We start from the raw sequence: 14421 nt of genomic DNA on the forward strand, positions 1-14421 counted from the left end.
ACTTACCACCAAGCCAATTGCTTGAGAAGCAGTGCCATGGTGTGTGTGTGTGTGTGTGTGTGTGTGTGTGTTTCAGAGAGAAAGAGAGAGAGAACAAGAGAAAAAGAAAGAGAACCTTGATCAGAAATTCTTAAATTCTCAAAAGTTCTCTTTCTTATGCAGCAGACTTCTTAATTTATCACTGGCACAATGATTTTAAACAAGCAAGCAGAGTTCATGCTTAAAAATGGATTTTCAGCAAAACTTCCTTACAACCCTTTCTGTGTATCTGCCTGGTGTTTAAATTTTTTTTGCCCTGCAGCCTCCTATGCTGGACCTGATTCTCAGATCATCAAGCACACAATTCTTCTACTAAAGAGCTAAATAATGCTTTCCTCCTCCTCCTCCAGGTTCATCACACGTTCTGTTAAATGATATAACTAACATGTCCATATTACAGAACATTTATAAAAGATTAAAAATATCACTCAAAAACCTCCTCCCTTAGCCACTACTGTTTTGATTCACTTCTTTCAAGTTCTTTTTCCTATCAAGCATTTAGAAAACATAGTTGTATATGCAACAAACATGAATTTGTACCCTCCCCTTTCCCACTGGAAATATGATCTTTATAAACCATTGTTTAAACTGCAAATCATCCTGCAGGCATTACATCATCAAAAAGATTTTTAATGATACCGTCTAGTCTAGAGTTTATGATCTTAGTGTAGTATTCCCCTAACAATCCATCTCGGAGTCTGAGAGACATTATCCTGGTAACTTTTGCACACATGAAGATGTTCACAATAAACAATAGCATAGTTCTGTTTTTCCTCTGTTACTGGTGAAATGCAGAACTATTAGAGTTTGGAAGATTTTATTTTTCTTTCCTTAAAGGGAAGAAGGAGCATTAGACACTTGAAAAGGCTAAATGAGGAAGGAAAACATATTTGAACTGCAGACCAAGGATTCTGGTGATTTATAAAAGAAGTTGAAGTACACTTCGTTATCTGATTTATCTCTTTTTTGCAGGATGGAAAGTGCCAGTATGACTCAAAAAATCGAGCTGCCACGTGTTCGAGGTATACTGAACTTCCCTTCGGCAGTGAAGATGCCTTGAAAGAAGCCGTGGCCAATAAAGGACCTGTGTCTGTTGCTATAGATGCAACCCATTCTTCTTTCTTCTTCTATAAAAGTGGTAAAAACCCAGATACATCCTCCTCATGCTTTGTACTGCCCTTGCCCTGTAAGAAAGAATATTCTTATTCCGTATCACTTGGCCTCTGAACGCTTAGACTAGGTTAAACGGAACGCTCCATTTCATATCATTTCATATACGTATCTTTATACCCAGTTCTAATTAGTAAGGTAATACTTATCAGAGTTCACTAACACTACATGCCAGGTACTATGCTAAATTCTTTCCATGCATTAGCTCGTTTAGTCCTCACAATGTCCCCATTTTACGGATGAAAAAAAAACTAAGTCTTAGACAGGTTGACTTGCCCAAAGTCACACGGTCTGCAGGTGTCAGCCGGGGTTAGAAGCGGTGCCGCGGGACTCCCGCGCCTGCGCCCCTAAGCACGGCCGCGCTGTGGGTGCAGGTGCAGCCCAGCGCTGCTCGGGGAGGGCGCCCAGCAAAGCAGAACCCGGCGGTAGACAAAGGAGGTGATTCTCTCTTTTTTTTCTTTTTTCAACCTCACATCATTTAATCTGATAAAGGATGAATATGCATAGAACAGGCAGTTTAGGAACATATCATGAAATATATTTTAAGAAATACAACTGACTGTATATAAGTTAAAAAATAACTAGAAAAAGGTGGCAGTTCAGCAGAGATTTCTAATTAGATTGATGCTAAACTTGGCCAAAGAAAAACCCCAGCAATATAGCATTGATGGCAAAAACCATAAACTCTAAATCGTTTAAACATTAGCATATATGTTCCTGACATACATCCAAAACAGTCTAATAAAATAGCATTTCCAAATGTCCTTCATTGCCACATACCACTTACTCTTTTTCCCCACCCACGTCTTATTCTCAGGTGTCTACTATGACCCATCCTGTACTCAGACCGTGAACCATGGTGTACTAGCAGTTGGCTATGGTAACCTTGATGGGAAAGACTACTGGCTTGTGAAAAACAGGTAATGTATTCACACTTTGATGTATATTTAATTAAAATCAGGAATTTGAGGGAGCCTCAACAGATGCTTTCTTGTGATTGTGATGATAAGCATCGTGATATTGACAATGATGAACATTTATAGCTTCTTATAAAGTAGCATTCAAAATTACTCAACGCCCCCAATTCTTCACTTCCTATTCTGCCGTCAGCACTTCGCTTTCATGACTTATTTTCTACACTACTTTGTTGATTGCTCCTTATCAGTCTCCTTTATGAATACCCATCTTCGGCTTGGCCCCCCCGTTGCTGGTTTTTCCTCCAGGGCTCCGTCTTCCGCCCCTTGCTCTTCTTATTCTACATTTTCCTTGGATACAATCATTCCAATCTTATGATTTCAGCTATAACATATGCTGATGGTGCTCAAATCTCTAACTCTGGCTCTGACCTCTGCTCTGAACTCAGATTATTCATCTAGACATATCCACTCTCATGTATCTTAGTTTTTCCAAACTCAGTATGTCCAGGGAATTCAGTAGTCTCTCCACCATATTGTTCCTTCTCAGAACTTCCCATCTCACTAAAAGGCAACACCACACAACACGCTCAATTAGTCACCCAATCAGATACTATGGATTAGTCTTAGACCCCTTTAGATGCAGCCTAGCGACAGGTCAACCTGATTTTACCTCGTCTCTGTCCTTAATTCTGCCCCCTCTCCATTTCTTCTGTCATCACTCCGGTTCACACCTCTCTTGCCTGGACTATTCCTGTAGCCTTCTAACTGGTCTCCTTTTCTCTCAAACCTGCCTTTATACTGCTTCCCATCTGGTTTGTCTGGAATGTAAGTCTAGGCTGATTATACCTCATATGCTTAGTGCCATTAAGTGTAAAATGAATGTTCCTTCATTCATTTTAGAATAAATTTAGAAAAGAAAATACAAGTCGTCTATGTTGTGGTCCCTACCTGCCTTGCCAGCCTCAATTCCTGGCACTGTCTCACACTTTGAATTCTAGTTATACTGAACTATACACAGCTATAGTTCCTTTTCTAGCATTTTATCTTTAATGCCTTCATATCTTGGTTATGCTGTTCCCTCTGTCTAGAACAGCCTTTCTCCTCACTTGGTTTACTCATCCTTTTCCTTCAAAACCAGTGCAGACATTATCTATACCAGGAAGTTTTCCCTAAATCCTTGGTCTGGGCAAAATGTCTTTTTTCCTATGCTCCTAAAATGTCCTCTGCAGACTGGAATATTTTACATGTAATATTTAAATTGTGTGTTCACCTATCTATCACTCCAATATTCTGTATGTGCCTTTGGGGCACAGAGTGTGTCTTGTCTTTGTATCCTCAGCACAGTAGGTGGCATCTAACAGCCCCTCCATACATGAATTAGCTGATGTCCATATAAACTGCAAACAAAAGGAATGTAGCTTCTAGAGGGAAAAGAGAGGAAACATGAAGAGTTGAGACCTAAACATGTTTGAATTTTCTCCTTGTGTGAGTTTTCCAAGGCTCCCATAACAAAGTATCACAAACCGAGAGACTTAAATGACAAAATTGATTGTCTCACAGTTCTAGAGGCTGGAAGTCAGAGATCCAGGTGTCGGCAGGGTTGGTTTCTTCCAAGGGCTGTGAGGAAGAAATTTTTCAATGCCTTTACTCTAGCTCCTGAAGGTTTGCTGGCAGTGTTTGGCTGTTCTTGGCTGGTAGAAGCATCGTCCACTCTCTGCCTTCGTTTCCACATGACATTCTTCCTGTGTGCATGTCTGTTTCTGTCTAATTTTCCCTCTTCATGAGACATCAGTCATACGGGATTCGGGTCCAGCCTAATAACTCATCTCAGCTAGTGATATCCTCAGTGCCTCTATTTCCAAATAGGGTCACATTCTGAGGTATTGGGGACTGAGGATTTTGAGGATTTTGACATATGAATTTGGAGGAGACACAATTCGACCCATAATACCCCTCGAATCTTTATTGGAATTACATAGTCTACAAACCATAAATAAACAAACTAAGAGATCCTTTCCTACCTTTTTCACACTGTGGCACACATACCAGACGGTAACATTTATATGGCCCACTAGGAAGGTAGTTGAAGGGACTCATATCTTAGTTCAGTAGTAACCCATTCACACCTTGGGTCTAGACCAGTGATAACTTTTTTAAATGTGGCAATACTTTCACCTCTATCGTGTTTACCACCCAGTAGGTTTTCCTCTTCAAACCGCTCTTCTTGAAGATCATCTATACCTTTTAGGGTTTTAATTCAAAACCTCTTCTCAGCACTTACTCATTCAACAAGAATTTACTAGGCATCTGCAATGTGACAGGCATGATCTAAGCCCTGGAAATACAAAAATCAATCAGAAATCATCTGGTCCTGAAGGGGCTCACAGTCTAATGGGGAATTATATATATTTTTGAACAACAAAACACAACACAGCATGGTATAATATGTCTAAATGACTTTGGGGCCATAGAGGAGGAGTTGCCTCTCTGCCCAAAGCTCCACAGATAAGGCACTACTCACACTCTTTTCAGATAAATGAATTGCTCATATGTTAGAAGAGGAAAACAAGTTGCCCAATGACCCAGAAAGGATATGGAATGGCACAGACATTTGAGAGATTTCTCTGCTTTCTAAACTCTCTCCTCCATTTATTTCTATGACATCTATGACATAGCACTTTCCTGGCTCCTTTTGCTGTATCAGTTTTAACCTCATTTCTTAGATTATTTTCTTCTATCTGTTCCTTACACTCCATCTCTAGGTATACTAATGCAAACTCACTTAATCCTTGAGCTTCATCTATTGCCATTATGTGGATGGTACCCAGTTCAAGATTTCTAGAAATTACCTGTCTACTAAGCAACAGACTTCCATGTCCAACTTCCAATTTGATAGCTCTACTTGAAAAGTACAGATCCCCCACCCACCTACCCTCCAGCGCTGACAATACACACACATTCTCCCCCGCTCTTTTTCTCTCTCCTATTCAACAAGTCTAAAACCAAATTCCCTCTTTCTCTCCATTCCAACTCCCCTTACATCCCACATCCCTGAAAATGATTTTAGAATAAGCTCAAGGGAAAATTATTCCCTATTTTGAGTAATACATCACCAACTTCAGATTATAAAAACCTTGGTATCCTCTTGGTCTCCTCCTTCTCTCCCTAAACCCACACACCCCTGTCCTTTAGGCCTCTTAATCATATTTTACATGTATTTCAGATTTATCTAATTCAGATTCCATTCTCTCCCAGCTATGGAAGTATCTTTTTAAAATACAGATCGTGTAAACCCATGGTCAAAATTCTAAATAGTCTACCATTTTCATCAAAATGAAATCTAAACTCCTGACTAGGCATTTGAGGGTCTTTATTAGGTAGCTTCAAACATAGCTTTCTAGACTTTTCTTTCCCTATATTCTCATGCACCCATATTCACACTCTGGCCACAGGGAACTACTTATACGTCATTCCCTAAGTTTAGAGACACTTAGCTACTTCTATTTCTTTACTTTTGCTGTTACATCTTTCTGAAATGCCTTTAAATCTTATTGATCCCTACGGAAATCCCACCTGTCTGGTGAAATGGGCACTATCATATATTCTAGTGGAAGAGTAAATTTTTACAATCTTCTTGAAAGCAACCTGATAATATGAATCAAGACCTTTTCAAATGTTCACATTCTTTGTCCAGTGATTTCCATTTCTTGGAATCTACATGAAGAAAATAATCCTAAGTATGGGGAAAACTTCATACCTGATTTATGTAAATTATAGCATTCTTCTTCTTTAGTAGTGGAAACTAGTAAGCAACCAAAAATGCCCAACAATAGGGATAGTATTAGATAAACTATGACATAATCAAGTCCATGTATTAGAAATTATATTTATTCAGAGCATTGTTAATAACCTAATAGAATACTTGGAATATATATTTAAATGGAAAATGCAAAATTTATATACAATGTAAGTATTAAGTTAAAAACAGTACATAGGATTTCTCTGATGTATGTTATACTAAAGGATCAAAAGGAATTATAGAAAATGCTAATAATGGTCTGTCTACCTTTATGTATTTTCAAAATTGTCTTTAACAAAGCCACTTACTACTTTTAAAATGAAAAAAAAACTAATTAAAAATCCTATTCATTCTTCAAAACCTACCTCAAATGCTGTCTCCTCCCTACCTCATTCATTTACACAGAATTGTTTCTCTAACCTGTAAGCTTTAGCAATGCTTCATAAGTTTTATTATAGCATTTAACACATTGTGCTTTGTATTATAGCTATTTCTGTAAATCATGCTCCACTCACGAGAATATAAGTTTTGTAAAGCTAGAACAATCTCTTGTTCATTTTCGCATCTTCATTCATACATTGATTCAACAAATATATATTGAGTACCTGCCATGTGTCAAGCACAGTGCTAGGCACTGGGGATTTGAATGAAAAATGCAGTCTTTCTGTCATCCTTCAGGATACTCACAGTCTAATACATACAGGCAAGGAGATAGGTAGGTGCATATACAGACCATCGCAATAGAATGTGGTAACTGCTGAGACAGAGGTAGGCATCGGCTACAGTGCAAGCACAGAGGAGGCGTCAGGGAAGGCCCTTTAGCCAGGTTATCTTAAGGACAAGAAGGAAATAGCGAGACAAAAAGGGCAATCAGAGCAGAGGAAGGTACATGTGCCAAAGCCCAGAAGTGAGAGAAAGTAAATGAGTTAAGGAACTGCATGATTATATTTATTAAGGTTGTAGCATAAGGCGCCTGTTAGAGAGGCGACATAGGAAGGGAGCAAGTTGTGAAAGACCACAGCGATAGCTGGCACTCGAGTCTGACAGGGAGCGATTAGACATGAGCCTGAATTCCGGGCCCCACCGAGACTGACCCAAACAAAATCCTCTCAGATCATCAAACTTGTTCTTAGTGACTTCTTAAAAGACTAAATTATATGTCATTTCCAATGCTACCAAGTTAAGCCTAAGTAAAAGAATGTGGAGTCTCCCTCTATTTGGCCTCTTCTTTTTTATCTTCCTTTGGTTTATATGTAATCTTTCTGACACGTGCATAACATTGATCCATGACCCTCAATTTTTCTCTCCTTTCTGGACGTGGGTACTTAGCTTCTTCGTATAATACAGTATAGCATAGTGAGTAAAAGAATTAACTTTGAAGCCAGGCAGAACTTGCTTAGAATCCTAGCTCCTTTCACTGTCTCTGTGACCTCAGGCAGGTTATTTAAAACATCTTTAACTTTTAATGTTCTCATCTATAAAATGGGAATAATAGCCTCATTACTATTATTATATAATTATGCATATATTATTATAGAGATTATTATAAGGATTAAACAAGACAATGTAAGTCAAACACTTAGCACATAGTGTGTGGCACGTAATGTGTCCAATGAATCATAGTTATTATTTTTATTATTATTCTTCCTTTGAATCTCTATAAAGAGAATACTATCTGACATAGAAGACTATGCCCTCAATAACATCCCAGCTGTAAATGCAGTTATAAGTCTTACAGAATGCTTTCATAATGTCTAGTAATATATAGCTCAATCATTTAATACCAAAGAATAATTGAGTACAAATTATTTTATGGGTGCCAAAATAATTGAAAATACTTGATTATACAATCTTCTGATGGTTAGACATAATCCAGAAGTAAAACTAGAGCATCTCGGTGAGGAATGATGAACTATGTATTCTTCAGGGACATCTCCCTAAATATTAGGCAGTAGAGATTTTGAGGTTAAACTCTCTGAGAAGATCCTTAAGTATTTGGATAGTCTTTGTTGCCAGTTATGGGCAGATCCTATAAATTTAGACAGCTAGCTGAGCTAGAGGTGCAATTACTATGTACTTAGAAAAGTTCAGAAGCCTAACAAGGACGTATACTAGGTCAGAAGGCCACCTCAACCTGACTGCCCACAGGGTGGACCAAGATTGTCTTTGGGAAAAATAAAAGGGAGGAGTTTAATTTAGTGTACAATGAGTAAGGAAGGCCCCACAGTTATTGGGCTAAGACAGTTTGAGCCTGAGGAAAAAATTCAAAATGTTAACTATGTGCCTATTAGAACCTTAAACACACACACGCGTATATACACAGACACATACACCAAAAACTGTGAAAGCACCTGGGACATCTTTAAGCACTATCTGATGAACTCTCTAAGATAAACAGTTGCAAAGCAGATGGGCCTCTAGATAATGCAGTAACTTGATGGAGTTGGTAGGGGTGGAGGGGAGGACAGAAATGGCTCCTCTTCAACCATAAGTGGCATTAAGTTATAAAAATATAAGTTAGAATAAAGAACATATTCCATTTTCCCTCACTGAAAACTGCTGTCTGATCTTTCAAGAGATGCTGATTCTTAAAGAAGAGTTAGGGTACATGTTCTATACTAAACATTATAGGAATCTGTATTAAATTCGTACACACTGCCTCTTCCACATGGAATCAAAAGCTGAAGAAAGATTTTTTAAAAAGTTATAATCTAATGATTTTTCTTAGAGATTTGTCTACAGAGAGATTAACAACGTGCACACTGGTTTACAACTCAAAACAGGTACTTACCATGCGATGCCACTGAAATCACCCTTGTCAGGATCACCACTCACCTCCACTTACCTCAGCAGTCAGTTGTCAAATCTCATCCTTCTTGCCCTCTTAACATTTAATGTGTAATTAATTACTCTCTCCTTTCTGAAACTCTCTATTTGACTTTCAGGGGACCACATTCTCCTGGTTTTCTTCCTACTTTACTTCTCAGTCTCTTATAGGGTTTTGTCATTTTTTCAGCAGTCTGAAAAAGGGAGAAAAAAGAATATTTTGGTGAATCTTTCGTAAATCTGAATTTCTTTAACTCAAAAGGACTGTGCTTCAACTAGAGATTATGTCCTCTTAAGTTTTGTGGTTTTTGGTGTTAAAATGTCCTTTCTTTTACAATATGATGGTGATTACAAAATGATGGTGATAATAAAGTTTTTTTTTTTAATGTCTGCACCTACTAACTTAAAAATTGGTAACTGTATGTCAATCTGCAAAATTTTTTGAAATTCAGAGTCCTTGAAATCAAAAAGCGAGAGAACCGTTGATCTCCTCTAACCCTTATATGACCCACTAACTCCCTCTGCAACATCTCTGACAAGCTGTGTAAACCTCTGATTGAGCACTTTCAGTGCCAGGGAGCTCACCTCCTCCCAATGTAGCATATTCCATTTTTTAACAGCTTTAACTATAAGGAAGTCTTATCTCAGGTTCACTTCCAGGTCAAAAAGCTGTTTGAAAGCTGCACTTTTTATTGCTTATTTTAGAATCCCCTGCCCTATACCTTTTCCATCATGGTCTCTTAAAAATATTTCTTAATTGGTACTCTCTAAAGAAATTGAAGTTTGATAGAAAATCATCACCTATGATCCTATTACGCAAAAACATTTAGAGATGGGGCCTTGGAAAGGATAATAAAACTTCCTGCAGACGTAAAAGGATTAAATTTTGGGATGGATCTTATATTGTTTTCCTTAGGTATTAAATCTATTCATCACTATAACACTAAAACCTTCCAAACTATCCTTTGAAAATTGCCTAAAAGCCCTGGGGAAATTATTACATTATTTTCTTCTAATTTTGTTTTACAGCTTTTCATATATAATCACTTTAGGAGGAAAACAATCTAAGAGATAAAAAGTTGATAATGTAATGTTATTATATTCATTTGTAGTTTTTTTTAAAGTTTTATTTCATTTCATTAATTTTTTCATTGAAGTATAGTCAGTTACAAAGTGTCAGTTTCTGGTGTACAGCATAATGTCCCAGTCATGCATGTATATACATATATTCATGTTCATATTCTTTTTCGTTTGTAATTTTGTGTTATTTCTTTTTCTAAAGCTGGGGCCTCAACTTTGGTGACCGTGGATATATACGGATGGCAAGAAATAGTGGAAATCATTGTGGGATTGCTAATTATGCCTCTTACCCAGTAATCTAGAGGATCTCTTCGTTTTAGAACAATTCAAGAAGGACAAAACACATTCTCTTAACTTAATTTTACCTGCTGTAAGCAGTAGAAATGTGTGACATGATCAACGTATATTTACTGTACTAACAGAAAATATAGTTTGACGTCTACTTTTTAAACTTTGCAGATCTTGTGGGAAAGTTTGCTAAGCAAACTAGTAATGTACTATTGATATAACTTATGAAAATGGGTCAACCTGAAATGATCTGTCATGTTTGTCATTGTCTTATTTTATTTGTCCTTTTAAGTCCTCTGATATCCTTTTGAATCTTGATGGCATATAAATGCTTAATAAGTGTATGTCTTTTCAACTTTGTATCATTACCACATACCATTCTTTCCTTGTTCTCAGGAAACTGTTATAATCTATTGTGAGAATGTTAAATTGTGGTATGCTGGTGATGTGCTATGGCAACTTTCATGGAAAAAACTATTAGGTTATTAATGTCTCAGACTGTATTTTTGCACACGAAAGGATTCAATAATTTTTTTTAAATAAATGATGTCAAAGTAGACTAATGCTTAAAAGATAATCTTATCAAGTACTTTGTTTTTAATAATTAGCAATTAATATACTAATTCACATTATTTTTACCTAGTCATTAGCAATTTGGCCAGGGCCTTTTGGGGGCAAACAATTAGTCAACCTGAAAAAATAACTGAACTGCATTTCTTTAAAAATATTCCATTACTCATAGTTTTATCTAATTCAGATTGATCTTCCTCACAACTGCTCTAGATTAGTAGACAGGCTCTGAAGAGGCAGCAGGAACTTTAAATTTCATAGATTCATGTCTGTGACATGAAAAATATGTGGGGTGATGCCGTTAGTGTTTCTTAAACTGAACTTTAACCATTTTCATGATCTTTGGTTCTCTCTCCACAAATTACATTTTAAAGAAGAATAATTGCTAACTATAAAAACATGGTAATGTTGCAGGAAAATGGGGTGCAAGAGGATGGTTGTGTCCCAGGTCTTGGGTGAGTCCCTGGGACGCTCCCAGCCAAATGAGGGTCCTTGGCTTCGTGCAGGAAAGAATTCAAGAGCAAGCCATAGTAAAGTAAGAGCAGATTTATTCAAGGAGATACACACTCCACAGACAGAGTGTGGGCCATCTCAGAAGGCAAGAGAGGCCCTAGGATATGATGCAGGAAAACAGACGTGGGGCATCAGAAGGGTTGAGCCCCTGGGACATGCTTCACCAAGTGTGGGTCCTTGGCTTCACGCAGGAAAGAATTCAAGAGCGAGCCACAGTTGAGTGAATGTAGATTTATTCAGAGAGATACATTGAAAGGCAAGAGAAAGGCCACGAGGTGTGGGGGTTGGGTGCTCAGATTAAAAGTAGGTATGCACTCCACAGATAGAATGTCTCCGAAGAGGGAGACAGAGGGGCGGCTGCAAGGCACCGTGTTGCTGGTTTTTATGGACTTGGTGGCTTCATGTGCTAATAAGTGGAAGGACCAGTCTAAGGGGAAGGGGCTGGGATTCCCAGGAATTTGGCCGTTTCCCACCCTTTGACCTTTTGTGGCTAGCCTTGGGACTGCCATGGTGCCTGTGGGCGTGTTATTCACCATGTTAATATGTTACAATGGGCTTATAATGAAGCTCAAGATCTACTAGAAGTTAAATCTCTAATCTTCCTAAGCCTCAAGGCCTACTGGGGGTTGAATCTTTTACCATTTTGATGTTAATTGCTGTGGCATTCCTTGAATGGCTGTGCCCTGTCCCCCTGCATCCTGTCTCAGAGACACACATTCCATAGGTAGAATACAGTCCGGCTGGGGTAGAGGGAGCAGCCCCAAGGCACCCCAACCTTTGACTTTCTGATTGAGAACAGTGCTTTTCTGTCATAACACATCAAATTGTAATTATATATGTATTTATATACTTACTTATATAGCATCTCTTTCCTTCATTAGATTGTAAAGTCAAGGAGGGCAGAAATCATGACACTTTGTGCCTAGAACACAGCATACATAGTGCCTGCCTTAAAGTGATCAGTCACTATTTGTTGAGAGAATGAATGAGTGATAAATGAATACAGAAGAATGACCAGCCCATTATAAGTGTTAGAAGTAAAAATAGGTCCTAGTTCCTTCACAATAATGGAAATCTAACACTTTTAGAAACTATTTTAAAACTCCTGTTAAAATTTAAAGGAACCCATTATTCAGAGCTTTCTTTCCCTTCCTCCTTTTCTTTTTCCTATCCCTCCCAGGACTGTACTTTGATCTGGATTTTGTTCCTCTCGCCTTTTGCTTCACCAAGGTAAAGATAATGAACAAGATTGCTGTAATGAAATTGGAAGTTAATTGAGAGAGAGGTTACAGCTCAGTGGTAGAGTGTGTGGTTAGCATTCATGAAGTCCTATGTTCAATCCCCAGTATGTCCATTAAAAAATAAATAAAAATAAAATAAATTAAAAACCTAACTACCTACCCCTCAAAAAATAAAATGAAATAGAAAGTTAACCTTTCTAAGTTCCTGAGAGTCTTTTGTTTTTAATTTAATTTTTAGTAGAGCTAATACATTCATGTGGCTCAAAAATCAAAAAGTATTATGGAGGAAAAAAAAATTTTTCCTGCTATCCTCTTAGTTTCCCCAGCTATAACCCTATAAATTGGATTGATAAAAGGCAGATTCAGAAGAGAAAAGCATACAAATTTACTTGATTTACGTTTATACGACATGGAAACCTTCATAAGGAAATGAAGCCTGGAAGAGACAGTTAAACTTGGACACTTATTTATACTAGGTTCTATGAAGAGTGGAAAGTCCTGGGAAAAGGTGGTGGGACAAAAGGGTACGCGCTAACGGTGATAAACTAGGGGAAACTTAGCAAGGCCTGCTAAGTTCAGAAGTGTTCAGAAACATCCCACTGTCCTTGGAGGTAAAGATACTTCTTTCTTCTAGGTATACGGAGGGCACGGCTCACATGAGAATCTTCTGACCTGCTTCAGAGGAGAAGGGGTAGACCAGAGTCCTTCCAGCACCTGCTTTTTAATTTGAACTGCTTCAGGGGAAAGGGGCAGATAAGAGTCCTTCCTCCTCCTGCCACTTCTAAATCCCTTCAGCTTAAAGTATTCAACATGCCACGGTGCCATATTATGGGGTAGTGTGTCCTGAACCCTGTCAGTATTTAACAATCAGTTCTCATTATTTGCAGTAGTTATGGGCAAATAATACCAGGAACAATGAATTATCAAACACTGAAGCATTGTTTCTAAGCGAAATACAGGGTTAGGTTCCTGTAAGCCTTTGGTCACAACATTTTCATCAACTGATTAATACATAACCTTCTTTTATGTATGTCTCTGTTTAAAGACACTTTATTTAATATATACTGTTGAATCATTAACATTAAACTCACAGCCAACAGAACTGTAACTCATGCCTGAAAAATTATCTAATGCATATATTTTCTATGTAAGGCACATCGCAACTTTCTTACGTTTAGGAACATTAGACAGAACTTCTAGACAGCATTATCCACTTTAGACTTTTTGGGAAGGGGAGGTAATTAGGTTTATTTATTTATGTTTTAATGGAGGTGCTGAGGATTGAACCCAGGACTTCATGCATGCTAAGCATGCACGCTACCACTGAGCTATATCCTCCCCATGCACTACCCATTTTAAACAGCCAAATCATCATCAAAAAAAAAAAAAGATAGAGAAAGAGAGAGAGACACAAAATTGCAACACATGGTACTAAATAGATGACAAAAAAGTACACTTGTTTACAATATGAGAGCTGAAACAAGAAGACACAGCATCAGCTTGTTCAACTTCACTAAAGAGAATTCAGTACAAGTCAGCACCTGGATAAGAAATCACCTACACAGACATTGTCATAAAGCTATCATACAGCCCATCTACTCTCCTAAGAGACCACTTATTTTTCCCAGAAAGTCATTTGTTTTACCATAAGTGACCATCTGCTCCTTCCTATCTCCTATTAAGATGGCATATAAACTTCAAATTCTAACCATATCTTGAGCCACAGTTCTTTGTGAATTCCCATGCAAACATACATAATTAAATGTTATTTTTTTCTTGCCAATATGACTGTTGTCAGTTTAATTTTCAGAGCCCAAGTATTATATCTTAGCAGGCAGAGGAAACATTTTTCCTCCCCAACAATTTCAAATAGCAAATAAATTGTGTAAATAAATTGTATAAAAATTGATCCCTCGTATATAGATTTGTGTATCTTGGCAGTGCTTGTGTAATATAATCAAGAATTTATCTATTCTAG

The 14421-nt window shown here is 37.7% G+C and overlaps 1 protein-coding gene across 3 annotated transcripts in view; it reads left to right on the top strand.

Annotated features, from left to right (window-relative positions):
* The window catches only part of CTSS (cathepsin S), a 19799-nt gene extending 9053 nt beyond the window's left edge, over positions 1 to 10746 (top strand). For all 3 annotated transcript variants that reach the window (XM_072946627.1, XM_006216950.4, XM_072946626.1), the window contains 3 exons: positions 1012 to 1177; positions 2027 to 2129; positions 10034 to 10746. In XM_072946627.1, coding sequence (XP_072802728.1) covers positions 1012 to 1177; positions 2027 to 2129; positions 10034 to 10133 — 369 coding nt within the window. In that variant the 3' untranslated portion in view covers positions 10134 to 10746. The remainder of the gene's footprint in view (positions 1 to 1011; positions 1178 to 2026; positions 2130 to 10033) is intronic.
* The last annotated feature ends 3675 nt before the right edge of the window (positions 10747 to 14421 follow it).

The sequence above is a fragment of the Vicugna pacos genome, chromosome 21 (genome assembly GCF_048564905.1).
Source record: "Vicugna pacos chromosome 21, VicPac4, whole genome shotgun sequence".
NCBI classification, from domain to species: Eukaryota; Metazoa; Chordata; class Mammalia; order Artiodactyla; family Camelidae; genus Vicugna; species Vicugna pacos.